Genomic DNA, 27,850 nt, shown 5'->3' on the forward strand with positions numbered 1-27,850 from the left:
GGGAGCCCGGCAGTGACCACACCAGGACATCCTTTTAACTGACATCCTGATTATTTGAGAAGGAACAGCTACTCCATTGAACCCAGAAGGGAGATGAAGGGCTAGGGGTGGTAAGGGAGGAAACAGCAGAGAAACCTGCTGGATGATTTTGAAAGACAAGGATGGTTACCAAATAGGCAGAAACCACCTTTTAAAAACAGATTCCTAATGTTAAGTTTGAACACTTCAATATAATTTGGCGGGAGATTTTTGCTTCCAAGCACAGTGTTTATTGGAAAGCCTCATTCAGTTTTCAGAGATTTTACTCTCAGGTGTATATGCTTGGAATTAAAACTTTAGCTCCTATACTGCTGTAACTTGTTTATTTTCACGTGCACTTCACTGGGTTCCATTAAACTTCCTTCCAACTAAATATATTTAGGAACATCTGTTTCATTCATGGAAATCTTTCTACACAGAAGCAACAGGTCTGAGTTTTGCACAAACACCACTCCATGATTAACTATTATAAACAACCTTTATTAATTTTAATTTAACAAGTATCGATCGATTGCAAGACCAGGCAAGGAGATTCATCACATTATTTTTTTTATAGTTAAGAGACAACAGGCTGATTCTTAATTAAGTAAGGTTAAGACTTCAACAGAAATCATAACAGCTTCACTATTTGGGCATTCTGAGACCACCATTTCTTAAAGTAGACCACAGAGCAGTTTTTTCTTACAATTCAAAGTAAAAGCACAGACAAGCTGTGTCACAGATTTGCATACATTACTGTCAAGATACAGTAACACACTGAAGCATATAGCATTTTGAACAACTTTTCTGCAAAGGTCCAATAGAAACCATTTTCCAACAGTTTCATTAATGCCAAAACTGCTTAGGGCACATCTTCTATACTTTTGAAAAGCTTGGCAGAAAATATTAAGCTACGTGCTAGATCATAACAAGGGTTCGTGATGCAGCAGTGCAAATATGTCCACTGGAGATAGAGAGCCAAAACCACACAATTTCAAAGTGAAAGCATGAGATTTGGCTCTCTTTTGCTGAAACCAGGAGAAGGTAGTATGCTTCACTATGCTTCAGTCATGCCCACTGACATGATCCCATTGGCTGACTTGCCATGAGATAAAACAATGCTATTTGGGGCTGATCTGAAAGAAGCCTGGTTTGTAGTGTAAGAAACAAGGCCTAAGGATCACCTTTTCGCCAATGGACAATATCCTGCCTGGATAAACATTTAAAAATACATAATTAGAGAAAATAAACTATGTAGAGAGATTCTCAAGGAATCCCAGAGATATTTCAAAATCATTAGGTGATTCCAATATGATCATTAAGATTTCTGTACTAATTACAGTCACCCACTGTAACCATGGCCTAAAGGCATTTGAATACCACCAAAGCCACCACGGTGAATACTATCCACGGCACACCACATGGTATTTGGATAACAGAGGCTGGATACATGCCGCCTTATGATTTGTGGATTTTTTAAAAAATTAGGAATATGTGTCTGAATCTAAGTGATGATTTGTTGAAAGAATGCTTCACTGAAACTTCCCTTGGGAGCATACAGTCTCAAAAACAATTCAGCACAAAAGCCAGGAAGTCTCATCAGAATGTATTTTGAAAAAAGCTCTTCATGAAGAGGAACATTGACTATGCAAGGCCCATAATAGAGGAGTGATCTTAGTATCCCTGAAAGAAGTAGGTTACATTGCACAAGAAACCACAGGTTCTCCATCCCAACCTTTCTCATCTTCATATAGCCATGATCTCAGTACAGAGGGATGGTGGTGACGGTTGTTTTTTTTATGTAACTTTTCTGTTTCCTATTTCTACCTCATACCTTGCAGTTTCAACTTAACCTTTCAACACACTGCTTTCCAATATTACCTAAAGAATGGGTAATACATATTTTATTTTTTGCAGTGGTCCATTACATTTCAGTAACTTCCAGAGCTTCCCTAATGGCTCCATAATTTGAGTCTTAAACATTTCTCAGTCAATTATAATAAGGCATACTTAGAAAGCAAATTCTCCCTGTAGCGTCCTGAGACTGGGTCCTTTATTGGATCATAAACCTACAACTGAATCAGACTGCTACAGTCAGGCTGCCCTCTTATATCAAAATATGTTCTGCAGAAATCTAGATTTGCCAAGACTGTAGTTCATTTTATCTCTATCATATGGGTGCTTCCTTCTACTTTTTAGCACAAGAACTTCTTAAAGCTGACAGCTCCATAAGCCACTACATTTGGGTCATGAATTCTTCTAATTCCAAGACAAAACCTCTAGTTTGCTGTTCCTTTTTAATGAGAAAACATAGCAAAGTACTCCTCAATGGTTTAGATGTGCAATCCTCATAACCATGTGCCATTAGGTGCCCTCTCCTGCATGAAAATTACCAAGAAGCTTAAAACCAGTTGCCCAAAACCATTAGCTTCCAATTTCTGTGAATCTTCCCAGTCTACTGTTCATCTTTTAAAAAGAAAACAGAAGACATACTGAAGTTGAAAGGCCAGCTGGGAAGAAGAGCTCAAAGACAGAAATGAAAGATGGCACACTGATTGGTTTTTCACACCTACTGAAAGTCCTTTAAGTGATCTTCCACACTTGGTTCTACAGCCAAATGCGATCAAAGACTATGCTTAGAAAACAGCATGCAGGAAATCAGAGTAATCTCATTACCTCCAACAGTGGCAAGCAGAACAAAGGCTACAAGATTAGGTGGAAATATTATACTTCATTCTCCACTAGAACATCACAGTGAAGATGTGTAGGTAGCTCTTCAAGGAGCAGGAACAGGAACCTTGCCCTCTCAGACAACCATAATTACAGAACAATGTTCAACATGGATTGGTTGGTTAAGCGGATGATGGTGATTTTTTTAAACCACTCTCTTTTGGCATGCATGGCCAAGGATATTCATGGCTTGACTTGCATGCAGGACACTGCCAAAACTATTGGACAACTATTGAGGAATAGCTCTAGCTTGAGTACAGTTAATTCTGAGGAACTAAGCTGAGCCAAGAGAGATTTATCAGATGGCACAAAATGCCCTTTCCTACGTCTTCAGAGCATCTGAAAAGAGGGTAGGGAGGAAAAGAAACCCATGGAACATGGTCTTTAAAAGAAGCTCCAGAAATGAAAGTGCTGCCTTTTATTGTCCCTTTTCCTCCCAGCAGCACTACCAAAGTACCACTTTTCTTCTTTTCACGGTGCTTGATTGAAGAATCAAAAAGATTCACCATCTCCAAGCCTTGTTTTCAGTCATCTAAAAACAAGATCCTTGGAGTTCACTGTTCATACAGCCAAACGTGGTATGCAAGTCAGAGAACACCCCTGGAGTATTCACCCCATGGGAAGTGAAAAATGCCCATCCCAAAGAGAAGCTGATCAAACTGTGAACAGTGCAGCCTATGCAGAAGTGACAACCAGGTCACTGAAAATCCATGGAATTTGTGCTCTGCATTTCTTACTACATAGTAGAGTATGAGACAAAAGCAAAGGGAGCTTCTGCTCCAAGAAGACCTCACACATCCATATTCTACTATGGCTTAGACCTCAGAGGTATGAGGCACACCACAGACCTGATTAATTCAGTTCACTAAGAACCCTCTAGACAAGTTTCCCCAATGAAAGTTTGCCAAGGACCTTTGTTAGCGGACTGAAATATTGGTCAAGTAACCCCAGAACTTCCCAAAAAGCAAGCACAGAGCTTAAAACTATACATCTCTTACAGACTTAATTCAACAAGAAAGCTTGTGGAAAAGCATCATAATAGTGTGTGGGTGCATGTTTTCATGAGGGTGCCAAAGCCATTCTGCTCAGCCAGCATTACTTCAGTTGGCAGAGTGAAATGGTGGCCCCACTAGAAAACACCCAGAATGCAGAATAGACAGCTTCTGTGAATTCTGCTTTGAATTTATAGAGCAGGATGTTTTTCTCAGTGATCCCAAAGAAAATAACAAACCCCCCTTCATAATTTAGAAGGACACCAATCTTCTTTGCTTTGTTGTTGGGTAGACACTTCTCTTTATCATTGTGCCAAGCTGAGATCTTGTCGTTGATCCACTCAATGCACCAGGAACTGTTATTGCGTCCTAGGCGGCTTTCTGGCCCATTTCTTGGGATGCTCCCGTAGCAGATGCCGATAGCGCAGAAGTTGTTGCTCTCCAGCTCAACTTCCCAGTAATGGATTCCCTTCTTGAAACACTGGAAGGAAAGCACTTGGGAGCAACTTGTAAAGCGCTGAGGGTGAGGTTTGTAATCCTGTACTGTTTCTGAGACAGACATCTTGGTGTTTCTCTGTGATAAGACGACATTCTTATGAGCAGTGTTGAAATCCAGAGTAAATTTTGCAGCAACTAGGAATAAATACAATCAGGAGAGAATTCAGAAAACAGCAAGAAAATTGGAAAAGAGAGGGCAGCAAGAAAGAAAGGGGCAGCTGTACTGGGTTTTTTTTTTCCTTCTTATAAGCAGTAGGTTCCTTTTTTCTAAAACATATCACCCCACCCCCCAAGCCAATTAGAAAAGAGGTGCAACTGAGGCCAAAATGCCACCATCCTGGCAAAGACATTTCATCCAAGATGCTAAAGGGCAGCATGTTAGAACTGGACATTCCCAAATATGTTATGCTCCTACCCCAGTCATAAAGGGTCATCACCATTTTTCTTCTTTCACTGATCATCAGACATAGTCCCATCTACGCAGCTCCAGTCTGAACATCATTTCTCAGTAAAAGCACAGAAGAATCCAAGGTCTACCCAGATCACCAGAGTGTTCCTCCAAGTGGTTAATCAAATACTTATAGAAAGCCCTCAAGACACGAGTTGCCAATAGTACCCTTCCTGGTCAGCATATAATCGTCATGAGCACCAGCCGCAGATATAATTTACCTACTCTATGAAAAAATACTTGCTATTACTTGTCTCAAAGGATTTCAGAATTTTACATTTTGCAAAAGGGGGAAGAAAAAAAAACCCCTTTTTCTTTACACCATATATGCTTCCACCATCTAAGAAATCAAACTAAAAGGCATTGAACATCATCACCTTCCCTTATAAAGGAATTTCTTCGATCCTGCTATAATTTCAGTTGCTCTGTTTGTTCCACATTTACTGTTCTACAAAATCCACCATGGTGCAGTTGTCAGAACCCTACACAGCCTTCCAGGTTCAGCAGCATGTAAAAGTGGAACATCCCTTAACTACATCTGCCACCATATGATACTTTCACCAAATTATAGTAAAATTCTTTTGGACTCCTTTGAAATCCGTTCATGTATTCATCCTAAATAACTTAATGACATCAGAAACATTTTCCTGTTCACCTCTAACTCCAGAACATTTACGAACAAGATAAAAAGCAATGATCTTGAGAACATACCTTCATTTGTTCATTTACTCTTATTGTATTTCTCATGCTTTGGTAAGTTATGGATCCATAAGAAGACCTATCCTCTAATATCATAATCACTACAGTTCCAAAGCAATGACATTTAAAAAGACCAATCAGCAATGATCTCTACTCAATGCTATCTACATATGTTGACATTCAATGAACCTTTTAAATATTAGAAGAAAGGAGTTATTACTATTTCTTCTGAAAAATCCATGCTTATTCTTTTTCAACAGAGCCTTACTGTTTTATATAAGGAATGGGCCAGTTTTTAACACGTCAGAAACATACTTTGGCTATGGGAGCATGACTTGTGAGGTCATAACAGTGTGCTAATTTTGGAGGGTGCTTCTTGAGCTTACTGGACTTAAAAGGTGAAATGGATGCCTGAACCTTCTGCTTGACCTTTAACCTCTCCTGGTGAAAGCTTTGGAGCAACCCACTATGCAGCAAGAGCCACTGTAGGGCTAGAGGTTGATAGTTTTATATGCTCTATTTTATATGCTTGATAGTTCTATTTTAATAAAGTTTTCTCAGAATGAAAGTTAATCATAATTATTAATACTACTGATCCATCATTCCCCAAATTTACACCAAACTAGTTACTTACATTCCAGAAGCTCCTCTCTTGGTTTTGTTAAAAAAGCATCAAGTGTTGTCGTTTGATTCTTTGTCTCACCTCTGTTGCAACTTTGTCCTCTCCGGCTAGGACTCTGTGCTATAGTTAGCAGACAAGGCCAAAAGACACACAATTAAAAACTCATGAAAACACACTACATATATTACACTGAATGAGAAGACCATTCTGTCAAGTTTTATACGTCTCTTCAAGACAGGCAAAATCTTGTATTAGCTATTTAGAGATACAGTCTTAGTTTATGCATTCCATATGTGGTTTACTTATATGGGATTTAGTCCAGTGGGTAAACCCATCAGCAAACCAGGGGCAGCCCTAGACTTATCTTCCAGAGGGCTCTGTTTAGAAATAGAAACCATTCCACCAGTTGATACGGCAGCAGAGGACAAACAGGAGGACAGATGATTCTAAACCAGCAACTGAATATAATCTACGTTCAGGTGAGAAGCTCCAGGTCCTTTCAGATCTGATGGTCAACAGCGTTTCAGGAGTGGGATCACTCTCCCTTCTGCTTCTGTTGCCTCTGCAGACCTTCATGGCCACAGAGCTGAGGAAGGGTATCTTGCATTCACCCATCAGACAATCCAAGATTGCCAAGAGCTGGCAGTAGTCAACAGCATCAGTCTTATGAGATGACAAGACTCTAGCTTTATGGATTATGGAAATGATGGATTTCTAGAGCCTAGAAGAATCTTGTCAAGGGAGAGCAGAGGTAGGGCTGCAACAATCATCATTACAAGCCAGAACTATATATAGTTTATGTAAGCTTCTGAGAATTTTGTAATGAAAAGTAGTAAACTTTTGCCTATTGCTCATGACAACACTGCTAATGTCCCCTTCTAACAAAAATGTTTTTTAGTTTCTTTGAACCTACTTCTTAGCTCCAACACTCCCCTTGCAGGCTTGCAGTAACCATACAGGGTTATTAACTATTCTGTTTCAGCATTAATTTCATGAGATCTCTTGCCCTGGGGAATGAAAGAGAGTGAGGGGGGAGAGACTAGAAAAATATAGTATCTTCCCTAGAAACTGGGAGATCCTTTACAATAAAGCAATATCTTAGCATCTGTAAAGAACAGATGCTGAGAGATTTACGCCAAGGCTGCCACTGAATATTTGAGATTTTAGGAATGCCTGGGCAACCATTAATCCTTTATGCATTTAGAGTGGTGTTTTGGAATGCACCATATTAGTGATAATTGAGAACCCAAATATAGCAGGCTAAAATTTGCCATCAAAAATGTATGGAATGCGCGGACACAACTGAAAAGGTAGAGCTGGCAAACTAATGCCCCTACGCATGAATCTAATTGTGCAAAGAAAAAAACATCAGCATAGGGCGAAAACCACAGATGCAATTTCTCACGACCAAACCACAGCACAATTACTTTTGCTCCATGCCAACAAACATATCCACAGACGCCCTGCTGAACTTCCTGAAATTTCAGCAGTGGCAGCTGTTCCTCAGATTTTAATCAGTGGAGTTTACTGGTGGGCAGAAAGTTACAAGATTGGTTACAAGACTGAACTTACAGCGTTTGCCAGGCCGGTTTCTCTGTTCTGAAAAGAAAAGGAAATGCCCGATTTAATTATCTGAGAACAAGAGAAACAGCCCACTCAGAATATGCAAGCAAAAGATCATCTGTTACTAAGATTTAGTGAAGTTAAAGAAAGTGGTACCCCTTTAACGTGATGACCCCAATAATTTGTTTCAGTTATGTGGAGATGATCATTTCCACACCAGTAAATTTACTTAAATTTCAACATGATTATCCAAAAAATCAAATAACTATAATCAGTTGGGTACTTGGAATGCATAGAAACTAGAAAGCAGGGATACAACAGTAAGCTTAAGACACTCAGAAAAACAGAGAGGCCAGAGTCAAATCAAAAGTCAGTCCAAGAGATTATGCGATAAGAAAAAAAAAAGCTTTTTTGTAAAATAAAGAGGTTTAGACTATCTTTAGTCATACCAGTGTCACATGCACCATTCCCTGTGAACAGTAAGAAGAATACCAGTCAGTTTTGGCACATTTGCCACAAGTGCAAGCAAAGTCCAGTTTTATTCCAAGCACACCTTTAGTTTTCTATGCAAGCTAGGATCTCTCATCTTGAGACTACCTTGCGAGCCAAGACAACTGTTGCCTCTATCCCACCAACTCTGGATTCCCACAGAATGAACAAAAATTTGACGTAAAAAGGAGTGAAATGAATTATATTAGAGAGTGTGGAGTTATGTTAACAGGAAGTATGAAAAAAGATAAAGTGAAAAAACCTATGAGATGAGAACAATGTGTATTAGAGAAGAATAGCTGCAAAACATGAACAGAGAAAAAAAGGATTCTTGCAAAAATACGATCAGCAACAGAAAGGAAGATTAAGACAGGGAGGAAAACTGCTGAACAAGCTTGATATAGGTACAGTAAACTGTTTTGGAAATAGATGAAAAGGACTAAAATGGAGCCTCCCCCAGAGTGAATGGAATTAAAAGTAAATGTGATGAAATGACTTGGGATGAAACTAAAGTGAGGAAATCCTGAAGAGATCTGTATACAGCAATATGTCAACGAAAGATACTGAAATGTATCTACAGTGGGGCAAAAAAGTATTTAGTCATCCACCAATTATGCATGTTCTCCCACTTAAAAAGATGAGAGGCGCCTGTAATTTTCATCATAGGTATACCTCAACTATGAGAGACAAAATGGGGGAAAAAATCCAGAAAATCACATTGTCTGATTTTTAAAGAATTTATTTGCAAATCATGGTGGAAAATAAGTATTTGGTCAATATCAAAAGTTCATCTCAATACTTTCTTATATATCCTTTGTTGGCAATGACAGAGGTCAAACGTTTTCTGTAAGTCTTCACAAGGTTTTCACACACACTTGCTGGTATTTTGGCCCATTCCTCCATGCAGATCTCCTCTAGAGCAGTGATGTTTTGGGGCTGTCGCTGGGCAACACGGACTTTCAACTCCCTCCAAAGGTTTTCCATGGGGCTGAAATCTGGAGACTGGCTAGGCCACTCCAGGACCTTGAAATGCTTCTTACGAAGCCACTCCTTCGTTGCCCGGGCGGTGTGTTTGGGATCATTGTCATGCTGAAAGACCCAGCCACGTTTCATCTTCAATGCCCTTGCTGATGGAAGGAGGTGTTCACTCAAAATCTCATGATACATGGCCCCATTCATTCTTTCCTTTACACGGATCAGTCATCCTGGTCCCTTTGCAGAAAAACAGCCCCAAAGCATGATGTTTCCACCCCCATGCTTCACAGTAGGTATGGTGTTCTTTGGATGCAACTCAGCATTCTCTCTCCTCCAAACACGACGAGTTGAGTTTAGACCAAAACATTCTACTTTGGTTTCATCTGACCATATGACATTCTCCCAATCCTCTTCTGGATCATCCAAATGCTCTCTAGCAAACTTCAGACAGGCCCGGACATGTACTGGCTTAAGCAGGGGGACACATCTGGCACTGCAGGATTTGAGTCCCTGGCGGCATAGTGTGTTACTGATGGTAGCCTTTGTTACTTTGGTCCCAGCTCTCTGCAGATCATTCACTAGGTCCCCCCATGTAGTTCTGGGATTTTTGCTCACCGTTCTTGTGATCATTTTGACCCCACGGGGTGAGATCTTGCGTGGAGCCCCAGTTCAAGGGAGATTATCAGTGGTCTTATATGTCTTCCATTTTCTAACTATTGCTCCCACAGTTGATTTCTTCACACCAAGCTGCTTGCCTATTGCAGATTCAGTCTTCCCAGCCTGGTGCAGGTCTACAATTTTGTTTCTGGTGTCCTTCAACAGCTCTTTGGTCTTGGCCATAGTAGAGTTTGGAGTGTGACTGTTTGAGGTTGTGGACAGGTGTCTTTTATACTGATAACAAGGTCAAACAGGTGCCATTACTACAAGTAACAAGTGGAGGACAGAGGAGCCTCTTAAAGAAGTAGTTACAGGTCTGTGAGAGCCAGACATCTTGCTTGTTTGTAGGTGACCAAATACTTATTTTCCACCATGATTTGCAAATAAATTCTTTAAAAATCAGACAATGTGATTTTCTGGATTTTTTCCCCCATTTTGTCTCTCATAGTTGAGGTATACCTATGATGAAAATTACAGGCCTCTCTCATCTTTTTAAGTGGGAGAACTTGCACAACTGGTGGCTGACTAAATACTTTTTTGCCCCACTGTATAAATGTTAGTATTGAAAAAAAGATTGAAAAGGACATCACAAATGCTGTGAGAAAGCTGAACAATTTTATGGACGCAGATGTAAATCATATCACAGCAGAAATGTTAAAATATGAATGTGTGGTTTGCTTCTAACGTGGTTGCATCTATGCCCAACAACTGGAAAAATCCTGTTATTGATCCCCTATATAGAGAAAGGTAGCAAGAGTGAATGCAAAAACTACAGGGCAATTCATTTGTCAAATATGTCTGGAAAGATTTTGATTGAAGAATTCAAGAGGTGACAGTGAGCAAAATGAAGAAAATGCAATGTATTTTATGCGGGGCAGGGGCACACATTTTAAGATATACAAACGCTAGCAGAAACATAGTGGATAGTATATGGAATGAATATCTGTCAAAAGAAGCCAATTCTTCTGCCCACTTTGCTATATGGTGATGAGAGTGGAGTCCATCAGGAGAAACATAAAAAGTATGTTGAATGAAATGTGAATGGGGTACTTAAGAAGCGTGTCTGGCAAAATTCTTCTTGAACCTAGAGACAGGATCAAGAATAAATGGATGCTGAATGAATACAGATGGAATACAAAAGTAAGTATCTAGTCAGCAATAAGGTTCTTTTGTGCATGTGCCTTTGAGTCAGCATTGCCTCCTGGGGACTACCTGGACCAGTCATTGCCATTTTCTTGGCAAGGTGTTTCAGAAGTGGTTTGCCCTTGCCTAGGGCTGAGAGAGAGGGGCCGGCCCAAGGTCACCCAGCTGGCTTCATGCCTAAGGAGGGATTAGAACTCACCATCTCCCCATTTCTAGCTTCGTGCCTTAACCACTGCACCAAACTGGCTCTCACAATAAGTACACTGAGTGTATTTGGTCATAGAGAGAAAATGAATGAGGACTGAATTATGAAAATATATGAAGGAAGAGTGAATGGGTCAAGAGGAAGACTGAGAAAATTGTGGTCGGATGGAATTGTTGAGATCATCAGAAAAAGGGAGGTCAGAAGTCTAAAGGACAAAAGTTTGAAGCACTGTATGGATGTGGTAGACGGAAGTATGATTTATAAGGACAGAGAAGTATAGAGAGGTATAGTGAATGGTATTGATGAAAAGCAGATTTAGCTGTATTTCCTCCTCTTTTTCTTTTCCCATGCCTTAAATTCATTTGGCTTACTATTTCTTACTTCTTGTCTGCAGCTGGCATAACGCTGCTTATCCTGAGAGGAACAGTGTGATGATTACGCCCATATCCACGTAACAAATTAACCAGTGCAAAAGACACTTATATTCGCCAATTTTTCAAACAAAATTAAACTGAGCAAGCACTCTTTTTTTTTTCTTGACACTAACATTTATAGCACATATATCAATACCTCTCTTTAATATGTTATCACCCTTATATCACTGCATCATTAAATTATATCCAGATCTTGGTAGAAAAATTCTTCTTTAAACTGAGGATTGGGGATGAAAATGCTGTTCCATGGCAGCAGGAACTGATGGGCCCTTTTCTTCATTTATTATGTGAAAACTCCTTGGTCAATCTATTTCAGCATTTACTGTCTCTTTGTTGTCTATCTTTGCTATACTACTCTAAATATTAAAATATTGGTTAAGCACACAATGCATACCGTACCTGTCTTCTGAAAAGGCTGACCATAAGAAGGAAGGGGTGTGGCATGCCACCTGCGGATATCCCTTCACCTTTCATATGGGCAGCCAAGAAAATTCAAGGAATTAGATATCCCAATGCTCTGAGGCACTTACAGTTACAAAGCAGTAGATACTTGGAAGGTACCAGAAAAAGCTGGGAGGAGGTAGTGCAGGGCATCAGACACACATGTGTGTCCAGGATCCTAAAGTCATCTACCCAAGATCAGCCTTCGCACTCTCAATTAGCTATGCCATAAATACCTAGAAGAGGCACTTTTACAGGATAAGCAGCCAGAGAACCCCGCCAAATAGTTACACAATACGACCGTGTAATACCGCTGCTCAGTGAGCTGCACTGGAGTCTTCTGGGTGCAATTCAATGTGCTGGTTGATACCCTTAAAGCCCTACATGGCATGGGGCCAGGTCACTTGCAGGATCACCTGTCCCTAGTGGTTTCTGCCCGTCCCACCTTATCTGGCAGTGTGAGCATGCTCTGGACACCCTCAGTGAAGCAGTGTCACCTGGTGGGTCCCAGGAAGCGTGCTTTCTCTGTTACAGCGCCTGCCCTATGGAACAGCCTCCCCTACGAGATATGGTCAGCTCTATTGGCCTTTCGGAAGGCCTTGAAGACCTGGCTTTTCCCCCAGGCACTGGGACTAGGATGCTAGTACAGATGTATGGGATTAGGGGGTACTGAAATTTCATTGAGCCTCAATTTGGTTTCTTTTAGCTTTAATGAAATGTTCTGTTTTGAATTTCTTTGGATAGGTAAGTGGCCCTATAAATCAGATAAATACATAAGCAAAGGGTAAATAACTTGTGTGATAAAACATTTAAGTGTCAGGTTATAATGAAGGGACCCAAAATCTTACCTCAGAATAATTGCCTTTGGGTGAGTTACTCTTAGTCTAGCCTGCCTCACAGGATTATGGGGAAGAATTATCGGGGAGATTATCATAAGTTACAAAATGCCCAGTGCTCACTACTAGCCACTGTTTTCTCTCATGCGATGCAAGTAATGATCCATAAAGTTCCAGCTCAGCTTCCAATGGCAGAGTCAGAGAGACCAGGAACTCTCTCCTTCTGCCCCTCCCTTCCGTATGAAAAAGCAAACGAAGAGCATCCTTCAGACAGAAAGTGAAATGCTCCAGGGAATCCTGCTGCCTGCTCTTATCTCAAGAGCTCCACCATGTGCATGTCCAACACTAACGCTAGGATTTGCTCTAAATACAGTGGTACCTCGGGATACGAACTTAATGCGTTCCGTGACTCTGGGCGTATCCCGAGTTGGTCGTAACCCGACGCAAATTTCCCCATAGGTCAATGTAAATCCGGTTAATCCGTTCCGCCCTCCAAATTTGGTCGCACCCCGAAGCAAATTTTCCCATAAGGTTCAATGTAATTACCGTTAATCCATTCTGGTGTCCGTGGACCACGCGTCAGGGGTGGGAGAACGGCCGGGTGAGGCGCCGCGCAAGAACGGCTGGGCGCCACACGAGAATGGCCGGGCGCTGCGCGGCGGGAGAACAGCCAGGCGCCACGCGAGAATGGCCAAGCACGGCGCGAGAACGGCCAGGTGCGGTGCGGCAGGAGAACGGCTGGGCGCCGTGGCAGGAGAATGGCCGGGCACCGCGCAGCGCGGTGGGAAAACGGCCTCAGACCACGTGTCAGGGGCGGAAAAATGACCGTACCCCGAGGCGGAGTTTGCACATCGAGGTAAATTTTTGCGGCTGGAGCTGGTCGTAACCCGAAAAGTTCGTTAGTAGAGGCGTTCGTATCCCGAGGTACCACTGTACTCACTAGTGTTTCCTACAGCTGCTGGCTGAACCTCTTCTGCCTTGGGTGCCTTCAGTGGGACTATGTTGAAAGTGGCCTTACCTAAAGACAAAGCAGGCACATAAACAAAGAAAACAAAAGCCAGGAATGTTGTCAAAGCGATCCCTGGGGAGATAGATAAGAAAGAAACAAGGATCAAAGGAGAAATGTCACCAGAAGCAGAGGAAGAAGGCTGGGTGCTGAGCGCGGGGAAATCCCCCCACAGCTACCAGAATTGTGAATCAACAAAGCAAGATCTTTTGGGGATAAAGGGGGTCCTGAAGCCCACCCACTCTTTGAGTCATCCTAGATTCAGACTTGGTGGCTTCCGTCCCTCTACCTAGTGCCGGGCAGCCTAGTTGAGAAGGATGTGGAAATGGCTGTGCGTATGAGAGAGAAAAAATGTACATGGTAACCAGTAAAATTCTGCTGCCACTTTAAATTCATAGGGTCTCTGTGTATCCAAAAGAACCTGACGTGCTTCAGTGTTCAGTTGAAAGTGAACTGCATGTATTCCTAATTACTTCCCTGCTCTTGGCCAGGGCTGTGTGTCTTGTATGCCCTAGTATGCCCTATCTGGAAAGCCCAGGTAGAAAGCTAGGGGAGCTTACAAGATCTCAACAAGCTGTCTGTGCATGAGTGAGTGACCATAAGCTGAACCTGGGAGCACGTGTGACACCTCCAGGAAGGGCCTGACAGAGAATCTCTCGCCTTTGAAGGATCCTCTTCCTTTAAAGCTTCTTTAGAAAAGCATACATGCAGGAACAAGAGGATCATAAACATGGCAGAAAGTAGGAGTTTTGCTTCTCCCAGAAGACAGCATATGGACACTGGTTACCAGATGATTTTGCTTCCACTGGGGCCATACATGCTTAAAGTAAAAGAACACCAAAAAGGTCATCTCCATATTAAATGTAATGCACAGTTCCATCCTCAATAGTCAAATGGCTTTGGAACCTCACAAGGTAAGCATGCCTACCACTTAGTGCTACTTACCATGTACCAGTCCACGGAAGAATATAGGAAGCTCTGTCTTGTAGCCTCCCACCAGCATAAGGCCACGGGTCACCAAAAGGCCTATCAACCCCACCGCATAATATCTCTAATCAGTGCCTGAATGTTATCAGAAGTATATTCCAAACAATTCTCTGCTCTGCATGGCACAATACTAGATGTATCACACCTTATACGGTATTCCAAATGGATCTCTCTCCCATCCCCATCTTTCCCACTTGCATTTTATCTTTTATCATCATCCCAGGACAAACAGCATTGGCAAGACTCTGAAAACCTGCAAGTGATGAGAGATAGCAGGGCCAAAGAAGCGTCCAGGCTCATGGCAGCACAACTTTGCTTCGATAATACCACTTAATATGCTCGCAGAGAAATATATTTGCTCCTGTGAAGATAGTCTGACAAGTACAGGTCACATGTTTTCTTTCTCACTTACTAGATGTAAATTCTCTTGGTTGGGGTGATGGGATTTCTGATTTGGGCTTCCACTGTGGCCCTTCTGAAAGAAAAAGGCAAATGGGCATAACTAGGGTGGCCATTGTGCAGAGAATACAGGCAAACCAAAAAATCAAGGCAGGGTTGTACAGAAGTGCATTTTGTAGTATCAGATGTAGCCCTGCATTTAGCATGGAATTGTCCTGTTCCAATACTTTAAGCTGATTTACAGGTAACTTTTGGAATTCTTCTGACTTAATCTGGGACAGATTAATCTTGCACAGAGGAAACAGCATCTACATCCTATTCAAGAGACAAAAGACCAGAAGATCGCCTCACCAGCATTCAATCACCAGCAATCATCTCCAGCAATCATCATCCAGATAAGCAAAGGTCACCACCAGGCACACAATCAAGCAGTCAACAGATGCTAGTCAATGAACTACCAGAAGAGCAAAACAGAACCCCCACCCCCACCAGCACTGGCAGAGCAGGCCACAGCAGATAAACAGAGAGCAAACCTCATCCCATTTTAGCACCGAAGATGTTACCTAGCCTTGTTTGCAAGAAAAGAACCAAGCTCAGAGAACCCCAAGGACTCCACAGAGGAAACAGTCCACCAAAGGCTCCGCTTCAGACAAAGGGGACTGAATGATGACTTTTGTCAATTTCTCTTTCCTCCAACATCTCCCATGCAATCCCAGAAAGCATCTCGATTCTTCTGGAGCAAATGTTCAGCTCTACTTTCAATAGCCCCCACCCCACCCCGACTTACCCTTATTCACACCCACCTGCATCTGCAACAGCTGACATCTGTTTCATTTCTTTTCTCAGAAAGAACCCTTATTTAATAGAACTAAGCTTTATTTACACGATCATTAGTTAGGTTTAGATCTCAGCTCATGGCAGTGCACACAACAGTCCCATTTCCAAATTTCATCTCTGTAGCTACTACTCTTTGCTACCCCAGAGGGAGGGGAAGATCTGGTTGCTCTATTGGACTGGTTGGTGCCCTGGCCCAAACCTTTTACTCTAATTAACACTTGCACACAGCGTCTAAAATTACATGGGGGCTCCAGAGCGACATTCATAGATCACTGTAAAGATGGTATGGTGCGAGAATGTGTTTTTCAGGATCGCACTGCACCAGTGTATGGGTGCTCACCCCATTCTTTTCCCCATTTGACACATGAGGATCTGAGAGCCCATGCCCTTATGAAAAGATATGAGCCAAGTGCTCCCACCCCAAAGCAAAAAGGGATCCAGTTCCAACTCAAGGTAACAACTTAGTTATAAGCTGCAGGAATAAGAACCATAACTATCTTGTCCGCTGTACATTTGCAAACATGGTTCCCCATGATAAGCAATTGATTAGCTGTACTATCCCACAAACCGTATTAATTAAAGCCAGTTAGTCTTTAACACTTTCATAGATTAGCAATATTCCTGGAAAAAATACACAAAAAATGCATGTGAATACAAGAAAAAACAGTAAGTACATCAATAAATAAAAGCACCTTTTGTTTTCTTTTCATGAGGTTGAGTCAAAAACTGTTTTGTATTTTCTTTGAGGCTAAAGGTTTTCTGATAAACAGCACATAACATATTTTGATCCACATCTATTCTGGGAACAAATACATCTTTGAAGGAGAGGTGCCGCAGTTTTGCTGCTTTCTGAAATAAAGCATAAGATCTTGTGTTTATCTGAACTCCAACCAACAAAAAGCTCTACTTCATTCCATAATGCTTGACACATTATTTTATGGAGTATTTATTAATTGATCAAACATACATCCTGCATTTTCTTTTTTTTAAACAGACCCAAAGCTGGGAAAGGCATGTCCCTTTTATTAATTGTCAGAATTTGTTAATTCTAGGAGGTGAAGTCCAACACATCCAGGGAGCACCAGACTGGGGAGGCTAAGCTGGGGCAGCTTACCTCTTGTATTTTTAGTTTAAAGACATTAGAACAACTGTCCCTTGTGCAACTTTGGCATGGATTTCAACTCTTTGAATTCTCAGCAATGGGGAATTCTGGGAGTTCAACCCATATTTCTGTAGGACAAGCAGGTCAGGATAGTTTTCACTAGAGAAAGTACCTCCCTAATTGGAGAAAAAGACACGGAAAACCTTTAATCTGAACTGAAGATTGTGAACTGAAAAGGGTTTCTCCTGACTGAAAATTACCTTTAAAAATGTGATATCATCCATCTCTGTCAAGGTCACTTCAATTTGGTCTCTCTCCCTCTGGATTTCATTCTTCTTCTTACCCAGGACTGTATGGACATATTCATATTTATCTAGGGCTTTTTTTTCCTCTGACATGATTTTCTTCACAGAGTCATTTTCTTCTTCATGAATTAAAGCTATTATTTCTAGGAATTCTGCTTTCAGCAAATCCAGCTTCCGCTGAGTGGTATTCTGAAGGGACGATATCAAAATAAAAAAGGATTTGGAAATGAAGCAATGCAACATTATTTGAATGGATTAAAGATCAAGATTGTTAGAAGTAATAGGAAAGAATGTAAAGTTGGTTTATTTGATCAATGTTAAAATAGATATATTCTTATTTCTGGCAACCCTTAATGGACTTTTGCTGACACCTTTTCCAGGACTGAAATGACAACACTTTATGGACTTGTTTATAGATAAGAGATTGGGATGGGATGAAGATATCACTGGTTGTAAATTAAGAGGTCAAAAGTTACTAAAATTGTTTATACTTGTTGTGATGAAGGTTGGAAGTCACTTCTTCATATATTTCTTTTCTCTTTCTTTTACTATATTCTCACTTTTCTTTCTAATCTGTTTTTTTTCCTTTAGTTTGTATTAGTTTTTACTATTGCAATTATAATCTTTAAAAATTATTTTTAAAAAATGGAGAAAAAGTCAGGGAGCAAGAAAGCAAAGGTGGATTTGAGACAAGGCTTAGTCAGAGCAAGTTTCCTATGGGAGAGGAGAAGAAGTGGGGGAGGGTTGGCATATGAATGAGAAAAATCAACAGTCCCAATATATTAGAGAGTTGGTAGAAAGAGGAGGAAAACCCCAATGAAAATAAGAGGTCTGTTGTTTTGCCTCATCCACTGTATAACTGGACAGCAAAAAAAAAAAAAGGTCTCCATTGCACTAAAATAAGGAAGTTTGAGAAGGAAAAAAAACCCTACTTCTTCTGTTTTCCATAATCATTGCACCCACACATATGTTGGTATTTTTTTATATAACAAGTATTAAACTGCCAGCTTTTATGGCTGGCAACTGTTCCCCAAACAGGCTTCATAACATTTTAGTGCAAGAAGGTAAAGGTTGTCTCCCTCAAACAGAGTTAGACTCTCAATGACCTCATGGATACAACTATCAGTTTCCTTAGGATTATTACAGGAGTGGCTTGCCCTTGCTTTTTTTCAGGTTGTTATTATTCCCCAGTCTGGCCCGCAGCACTGAGAATTCCTGATGGTCTCCAAGTACTCTCATCCACATTTCAACAGGATGAGTTGAACTTGCCTCAGCAGATGACAGTATCTGGCTGATCTAGAAAGTTAAGTGGAGTAGGACCTGGTTAGTATTTGAAAGGGAGGTCATCAGAAAACCCTGGAGTGGTTGACTAGACTACAAAGTTGAAACAAGCATTCCAAGGGAAGGCAATGGCAGACTAATTCCTTATCATCCTAAGAAACTCACATTGTGTGTACGTGAAATCATGAGTCAACTGGAAGGAGACTTCTTTACAGTAAAACCCAGTCTTAACATTTGCATTTTGAAAGAACTGTAACTTCTCCATTTTTTCTCTCCCCACTACCAAACTTCAGATGACAGAATATTACAAGATTCAGGTAAATGGTGACAGCAGAAGGCAGTTTTTGAAGGCAAAGCCCCAAGCCCTTTAGCACAAATATCTGTTTTTCTGTCTGTCTACCTATCTATCACTAAAGACAACACATGACTTCCAGGTAGGCCTCCATATATTGAACCTGAAGCAGCCCACCTACACTACCTTTTTCTACTTGCTGCTAAAGAGAAATGAACTTCCATTTAAAAAAGAATTTCTTCCTTACGCTGATTTGCTTTTGCTGCGCTCGCACTTGCTCCAAGGACTGTGAAGCCTTCTCATTCAGGGCATAGAGTTCTGTTAATCTCCTCTTCAGCTGTAACTGCAAAGGAACCAAGAAGAGTCTCCTTTAGATTAAAAACGCCATCCAGAACCCACCCGGCCTGCTGGTATAGGAAACAAACCACTTGGACAGGGGTTATAGTTTTGCTTCAGGATTCTGATTAAAAAGGTCACACCTGAAATCACAACTTCAAAAAAATGAGTAGAATTTTTTTAATTTTTAAAATTAAAACAATTTTAATGTTGTGCAAAGTGGCAAAGCATAGATCGATATAATTTCAATACAATCAAAGGTGACACACAAAAAACCGGAATGAAATTAAATAACAACTGAATATCAACAATGTAAACATTACCCTAAAAGATTAAAAAAAAAACCTCATGTAAAATAAGCTATTATCGATCCAGCTTCAGATGTTTACACACGTTAGCTACTGCAACCCAAAATCTAGCAACACATGACAGAAGCTACCTTATCTGAAGGAAGGTAGTTGACATAAAATTCATCGGAGCGACCTGGAGCATGTAGGAACAAGGGAAATGTACATTTTTTTGGCTGTTTTTGGAGAAGGGGAAGAAGAGCAACACAAAAAGAATAGATGCCATCACTACAGGGACAGGAGTGTATAGGCAGTGGTTCTTAAACTGTTTGACCCAATTACCTCCTTTTGTGGTCTCAGATAATGTCATTAGCCCCACAACCCCCCTAAAAACAGACTGTTGCTTTACACAAGCATTAACTTATATTATTGTTGGTTGCACAGTCAGCCAGCTGTTTAGACTGGATTTGGCATTTTTATCCACCTATCGAGTCCTTTCCAAGGACCTGGGGTAGGGAGATGTTGTTTGATGGTGTTAAAGGTATCGTTGCAGGATAGAAGCTGTTCCAAGTAACGCTGCCTTTTGCAATTGACTGATGGTGAGTTTGTCAATGCCGTTGGTGTTCAACTGATGCTCCAGATGTTTTGGGATTACACCTAAGGCGCCTATAACTATTGGTGCTATCTTTACTTTCTTTTGCCACAGTCGTTCTACTTTTATTTGTAGGTCTTTATATTTTGTGATTTTCTCCAGTTCTTTCTCTTCTCTTCTGCTGGCTCCAGGTATTGCAATGTTCTACTTGTTTGCTAAATGGATCTGGGATCAGACTAATCTTATTTTGATATTCTGTATCTAAAAGCTATTCCCTAATTCTTTTCTTAGCCTGAATAAATTCTAAGAGATGTAAAAAAACTACCCAAACACCACATGATAAATGTTTTCCTATAATTGCCTGAGGCTGCAAAGACTGATACTACACATAGCCCTCAACTTATGAGCACAGTAGGGACAGGAAAACTCATTGTTAAATAGTGCAGTCATTAAGCGAGGCATCACGTGACTGCACCCGATTTTACAACATTTTTTGTCATAGTCATTAAGCAAATCATCACAGTTGTTAAATGAATCATGTGGTTCCCCATTGATTTTGCTTGTTGGAAGTTGGCTGGGAAAGTGACAAATGGCGATCACGTGACTCTGGGATGCTGCAACCATCATAAATACATGCTGGTTGCCAAGTGCATGAATTTTGATCATGTGACCGCAGGAACGCTGCAATACTTGTAAGTGCAAGGACCGGTCGTAAGTCATGTTTTCAGTGCCATCGTAACATCAAATGCTTGCTAAATGAATGGTCGTAAGTCGAGGACTACCTGTAGATGAAAGGAATCTGCCCTGTTGGGAAATAACATCATTAAATATTAGCCACTGTGCTTGTGCCTCAATCTTCAGCTGTCCAGTATCAAGACAGAGGACTGTCCTGGATGCAGAATTAGGTGCTTGAACCAACTTTCTTACGAATTTAGTTTGCACTGTTTCCATTGGCTTGTATTTAGACAGGGGTCAGTCTGGGAGCTGTACAGCAACTGAACTAGTGGTCTGGCTGCAAATAATTTCAAGATTGCAGAAATACATTGTCCACCTTTTTGCAGAATAATTTAAAAACCACTAAACCATTTCTTTGGGCCCATGAAATTATAAAAGCCAATAAAATATTTTTTTTTAAATCCCATATTCTGGAACACTATACCTGAATATATGAAATTCCTTATCTCCTGTCCATCTATTATACATCCCAACTCTGTAAGGTTTTTTGTTTTATTTGCAAAGACCATTATTTTGGTTTTCTGAAAACTGATTACTAGAAGGGTTTTCTCTGCAAAACTGCACCAAACTTTTAAGTGCTCATCTGAGACCAACCGGAGTTCTTGAGATGATCTGCATCATCAGAATACAGCAAAAGTTTGACATTTACAGCAGACCTTTTGGAGGGATGGAAATTTGGGTCAGTGAGCTTCTTTACCAGCAAATGCATATAAAGTTTGAATAGCAAAGGTGCTAATATGCAGACCTGTCTGATTTTCTTGGGCACAGAGACTTATCTGAGAGTGAATCTTGTGAATTACATCTTATTCTAAGTCTAGAATTTCAATACAGTTTTTGACCTGAGTTTTTCCCAAAGGAAGGTTCTCAAAATGGAATTAAATACCTATTTTAAATCAGAAAAAGCTACCTATGGGGAAGATCTAGACTTGCCACTATATTTCTCAATCAAAGGACTAAAATATGACCTGTGGCAGAGTGCCAAAATCTAAGGCCTGCCTATTCCAGGCCCAAAACAGTTATTTTTCCCATCGATTCTTGAAGCTTCCATTCTAAGTCCCAAGCATAAAGCTTTCTAACTATGTTCAGTAGACTTTTTTTATTTGAATTCATTAGTTGCCCAACTCCATTGCACTCAGAACTAATTAGACAATAGTACTGTAGAATCAACTCTTTCCCCCTTCTTAAAAATTGGAACAATTATAGCTATGGCTCAACCTTGCAGTATATTTTCACTTTCCATTTCCATTTCCACATAAAAAAATGGAAGCTGAATCAGGGCTTCATCAGTCAGTGTTGAACTTAAACATTTCACTGTCAAAAGCCCTATTTTACTTAAAGTGCCAGTTAAGTCTACTCACTTTGGGCACCAAAACATCTGGCCATTGAGGGAGGAGCTCACTATCTAGTTGGGCAACCATAATATCCTCTATCCTGGACTCATAAAGAGTGTACAGGTCTGGTTTGGTAGTTTGGGGTGAACTGTTGTTTATCTGCCCAGCTATCATATGCTAGAATAAGGAAGGATTTTTGTTTTTGCCTGCCAGAGACAACTGATGCCCCTACTTCATGTAGGCCTGTCTTATTTTTAACTGAGATTTATACTCTTTTAAACTCTAATCTTCTAGATATGGATGCTTGCAGACTATCTTTATGATACAGCTTACAATTAAATCTCTCTTGGCAGCCATAAAATTATTACCAAACCATCTTTAGATTCAACCCGTGAACTCAATTATTTTAGTAGTAAGGCGTTTCTGGATGCTTTTGTATAAGAGATGAGTAATCATCAGATAAGTGGGCTATCACCTTGGTTGCTACTTTGGAACAATGTTCTCACACTTCAAGCAGACTTTGAGGAAAAAAGGCGTCCCAATTTCGGATCCACTTAATACATAGGCTTTTGGCTCAGCCCCTGCTGCTGGAGAATATATACTCATAGGTTTCACAGGCTGTAGTGGCAATGTGGAAGACCATTGTTATTTCAAGGAGTTTAAGTGACAGAGTTTGATTTCTCCTGCACATATTAAGAAAGCTCACTTTGAATCATAATAATGTTTAGTTGGCTTGTTTCTCACTTTTACTGAGAAGTGGGGCGGGGGACAAAACCCTCAGGATTGTTTAGGTTAAGCACAAGCTTATCTCTACAGCTCCCAGGCTCTGGAACCTTTTGATGAGCAGGTATGACATCTGGTCAAGATCACTCTCACAGTCCCTGATTCCAAAGCAAGTCACGGGATTGCAGTGCCAGACTTTGATAAAAAGCCCTGGCGTTGTTCCTGGAATTGGGAGTGTGGACACAGGCCTTGTGTTGTCTAAGCCATCTTGGGATCTCTCCGCTGTCACCTTATGGTAGCTTCCAGTGGTAGGAGAAGAGTTTTATCATCTTGCTTTTATACCATGCTCTTGTATTCCTGCTTAAATCTGTTTGCTAGAGTCAACAATAAAGCTTAAAATCTCCTTACCTACTGGTGTGTTCATTGTCTCTGGAACTAAAGGAGCCACTTGTCTTGCACCTGGCCAGTGCCTAGACAACTGGCAAAACACTGGTGTAAAGAGATCCATGGATACATAGATAGCTCTGTTCTACTCTTAGTTCTGTTTTACTCTGTCCTGCAGGCAGACTGGGAAAGAATTGGAATGGATTTCAAATGTCATCTAGACAACTCTTCACTGATGAAGAAATCCACTGCTACCAGTGGGGTTGCCTTTAGATTCCTGTTCACTTCATATAAATCAGTGTTGTCCAAACTTGGCCACTTTAAGATGAGTGGACTTCAACTCCCAGAATTCCCCAGCCAGCCATGCTGGCTGGGGAATTCTGGGAGTTGAAGTCCACTCATCTTAAAGTGGCCAAGTTTGGACAACACTGATATCAATGAACTGACCAGATGGCAAGGGGAAGCTCGCAGGCAGAGCGTTCCTTCATTCCAAAACATAGTTCTCAAAGTAAAACATGATAGACCGTTTGAAGTCATCTTTACAAATTCAAGGAATACTTGGTAACAGAGGTTGCAGTAAGAGGGCTTGCTCTCAACCTGTACAAAATACAGCACACTTTGTGAGCAAGATATTTGTGACGTAGGTCACAAAGTATCAGACAGCAACGTAGTCACTTTCTTCCCCAGGGCACATTCATCTATATTTCATAACTGACTGAAAGGGTCAAAGGCTAAGGTTTTCTATACAGAGGGGGACTTTTTGGGCCAGATTCAGCTTCCACAAGAGTCCATAGCAGAGCAAGAAAAGGCAAGCCACCCCTCCCTGTATCTGATATCAGCCACATTTAAGTACTGTCAACGTGCCCGGGTTTTCTTTCCCCAGTACAGCACCTTAAGAGTCTTTAACTTAACTTTTAAATATGCTGTATTGATTTAAAGCCACTGGGAGTTTTTTGTGACCCCAGCAGGATATAAAGCTGATACACAAATAAATAATATACAAAAAAAGGAAAGGGCTAAAGACTCGCAACACAACAGAACGTATTTTAAACAAACACAAACCACCTCCACAAAATCTAGCGTGTTTAGGATTTGTGTTGGAAAAAATGTAATATTCCCAGAAGAAAAGTCAGTCTTGGTTACAACAGACTAAAAATAGCTATCTTGATGAAGATTTCTAAAAGTCAGAAGGGTTGCCTAAAAGAGGGAATCAGCAGCCCTGGGGACATACAGCTTCCAGTGATAACAGGCCTGGTGCAATCTGAGGATAGGAAACACATTAAGAGTATCACAAAAATAATGATACTTTTTAAATGATTGTATATTTTATTTTATTTATTTGCTTTTGCCATGGATCAGTAGGAAAACTGAGGGGTGGCCTGCATCACGTGCCAAAGAAACTTAGCCGACAGTTCTCTTTGCATTTGGTGCTCTGTTCTAGACTATTTTAGGCCAGCTGTGAAATTCAAGGACTCCATCCTCCATTACAAAATAAGCTTACATGTTATTATCCTGCTGACAGTTGCCAGCTGTGTAGGAAAGCTCTTCCTGCTTCAAGCAGCCAATGCTGGTTTGAGCATGACTTCTACCAGCCCAGTCCCTTGTGTGTACACATCCTAGCTACCAATGGCTACCAGGTACATGGTTAAATGCAAGGTAGCTCTATGTATACTTCTGCCATACCTATACACAGAATAGTTGAACACAAGTCGTAGCATGTGTAACCACGGTTTTACTGAACAGAATTGGTTGAGTGCACGCACAACACACCAGCACAAGGCCAAATAAGCCACAATTTGGCTTAGCATGACTTGAAAGAGCCAGTTTGGGGTAGCGGTTAAGGCATCTGGCTATAATCTGGGAGACTAGGCACGCCCTTAGGCACGAAGCCAGCTGGGTGGCCTTGGGCCAGTCATTCTCTCTCAGCCCAAGGAAAGAGGCAATGGCAACCCACTTCCGAAAATCCTTGCCAAGAAAACTGCAGGGGCTTGTCCAGGCAGTTGCCACACTGACTTGAAGGCACCAAAACAAAACCAAAAAAACTTGAAAAGTTGGCCACACATTAGCACCCTGGTTCATTTGTTTAGATTTATACCCTACCCTTCCTTCAAGAGATCAAGCAGCACACACAGCACTCCCTCCTCCATTTTTTCTCCCCCAGCAACCATCCTGCAGGGTAGGTTTTGTTGAGAGCAAGCCAGTGGCTCAAAGTCACAGGAGGAGCTCTCAGACGGACTTGAACCTGCGTCTCCCCCAGGCCTAGCACAACTCCTCAGCCACCACTCCGCTCCTCTCTCACCTCCTTTGCTTCCTTGGCCTCTTGCAGGGGGATGGTGGTGCACGTCTTGTGAGAAACCAAGCAAAAGCAGCAGATGCAGCCACCGTGATTCTGGCAGAAGAACTCCAGAAGCTTGTTATGGGACTGGCACTTCCTCTGCTGAAGTTTCTTCACCGGCAGGACCAAATTGTGGCCCTTGAACGCTGGACTCTCCAGGTGAGGCCTCAGGTGCTCCTGGCAGAAGGAGGCCATGCAGGTGAGGCAGGTCTTGGCCGCCACCGCCTCCAGGCAGCTGTCGCAGGTCACTGCGGGGGTCCTCGGCGCGGCAAGGCTGCTGTCAGCGTTCCCCGGCTTCTCGTCCCAAGTCCCTTTGCGAGGGCCGTCTTGACTGACCTGGAATTGCTCCACCACCTTGCAGAGCACCGTATTTTTCTTCAGCTGAGGACGGGTTTCGAAACAAGCCCTGCACTGGGGACAGCTGAAATTTGTCTGGAGATCCGTCCAAGTCATCTCCAGGCAAGGCAGGCAAAAATTGTGGCCGCACGGCGTAGTGACCGGGGTCTCAAAAACACACAGGCAAATGGAGCAAGTCAGTTCATCTTCCAGCCCAACCAGACCAAGCGTCTTCACCAGGCTAGCCATGGCTGTCGCGCCTGAGCGAAGTCGCCGCTTTACATAAGCGAGAGAGGAAACTGAAACTCTCGCAGAACGGGCGCTTTGCGAATTTCCTAGAAATCACGTGGGCGGGCGGGGACGCGTGTGCACGCAGCGAGGAGTCGGCCGATAAACCTGTGTAAACGGAAAGGAGCTTCTCCCATTTGCCGGAAGGTGATCTAATCACACCATCGAGAGGGGGTTGCTTGCTGGTTCTGCTTCCGACCCCCCCCCCGGTCCACTAAATATATGCATAGAAGCGAGCTGGACTGCGCAAGTACAGCTGGCTTTGCTATCCCCGGGAACAGCCTCCTCCTTTTTTAATTCGGGAATTCGCAGAGAGGTCTGGTTTGCTTCCGAGGGAGCTGGCTTGAATTAGGTGGCGCCCACTCTGCCACAAGGGCATGGAAAATGCAACCGCCCTCAGCGAGAATGTTTATCAGAAGGAAATGTTGTTGAATGTAATGGGACGTCATCCCAAGGATGGCGGAAATGGCCGTGTTAAGGACCAGGGGCCTCACTGGGGCAAGGCTGGGAGGATGCGCTATGCGCCTTCGGAATGCAGTGGTGGTTTGCAAGTGTCGATGGGCAAATCCGGAAGATTAAACTCAGTCCCCTCGATACCGGGAAACAGGGACGATTTTTTCCATGGGTTGAGGACGTTGAATATTTTCCGCGTTAAGTGCACGGCGGGTGTGCAAGATGCAGGGGTCACGTTTGGTGAATGGATCGCATGGGACAAACAATACCGCGCAGCTGAAACTTAAAAGCCAACCATTTCCTGGTCAAGTCAACCGACACATTTAGCTTACGACCAGCAGCGGGGGCCCCAATCCCTGTCCCTTTATGTATCAAATGTAGAATGAGCAATTGTAAAAAAGCCGAGAGAGGATGATTATGATGGCTATTTGTTATTTCCAAAACTGAAGGAAATAAATATGTACTAATTCTTGGAATCCCACATGGGAAACTGAGTGGGTGTTCTGCTCCTGCCCCGTTTATGGGTTCTGGGGCATCTGTGGAAGCAGAACGCTCATTCGGCTTACCTGTGACCTGATCTACTAGGTCATGTTGTGTGTACTTAGGAACTAACTCCAAAAGAAAATATGCTGCCTGCGCAAAATAGATGTGAGCTTTGCCCCTCTCAACTCACTGGCTGAACATGGCTTCTGCATCAGGAGGGTTGCAGAGTCTTTCCCTGGCGTCTCCCCAGAGGGCTTGAAAAATCCTGCTTTAAGCTCTAAAGAGTTGCTGTCTTTCAAGGGTGAACAAAGCAGGTTAGAGAGACCAAGGTTCTGACTTGGAATAAGGGAACTCCCAAAGTACATATATGTTCTGCTGGAGGTACGCTTGCTGGTCATAAGAAATCAGCAGCTTCAGCGGACTCTGAATGAAGCAGGTTATCTGGACCTGTTTCAGTCAGAATTCAGGCCCGTCCAGTCAGATGGAAATAGCATCGGTCGTGCTTTTGGATGATCTCTGGCGGGAGCAGGATGGAAGTAGTGCATCCATCCTGGCTCTACTTGACCTGTCGGTGGCTTTTGATACCATCAATCATGGTATTCTTCTGG

The 27,850-nt window shown here is 42.0% G+C and overlaps 1 protein-coding gene across 4 annotated transcripts; it reads right to left on the minus strand.

Annotated features, from left to right (window-relative positions):
• Positions 1 to 498: 498 nt before the first annotated feature.
• Positions 499 to 26,782, minus strand: TRIM25 (tripartite motif containing 25). Of its 4 annotated transcripts, XM_025169117.2 has the most exons (10): positions 25,647 to 26,782; positions 19,207 to 19,302; positions 17,342 to 17,575; positions 16,672 to 16,828; positions 15,156 to 15,218; positions 13,769 to 13,831; positions 8,020 to 8,040; positions 7,580 to 7,606; positions 6,020 to 6,127; positions 499 to 4,373 (listed from the first exon to the last, which is right to left on the minus strand). In XM_025169117.2, exons 1-10 carry the CDS (start codon positions 26,265 to 26,267, stop codon positions 3,844 to 3,846), a joined length of 1,920 nt encoding a protein of 639 aa, XP_025024885.1. In that variant the 5' UTR covers positions 26,268 to 26,782; the 3' UTR covers positions 499 to 3,843. The 4 variants fall into 4 exon arrangements, with proteins under 4 accessions (XP_025024885.1, XP_015744221.1, XP_007432159.1 ...); XM_015888735.3 differs by lacking the exon at positions 13,769 to 13,831 and having other exon boundaries at positions 25,647 to 26,766; XM_007432097.4 differs by lacking the exons at positions 8,020 to 8,040; positions 13,769 to 13,831 and having other exon boundaries at positions 25,647 to 26,667.
• Positions 26,783 to 27,850: the final 1,068 nt, after the last annotated feature.

Source organism: Python bivittatus, unplaced genomic scaffold (assembly GCF_059951505.1).
Source record: "Python bivittatus isolate LINGU-HERP-01145 unplaced genomic scaffold, Pbiv_v1 ctg000220_np1212, whole genome shotgun sequence".
Taxonomy (NCBI): domain Eukaryota; kingdom Metazoa; phylum Chordata; class Lepidosauria; order Squamata; family Pythonidae; genus Python; species Python bivittatus.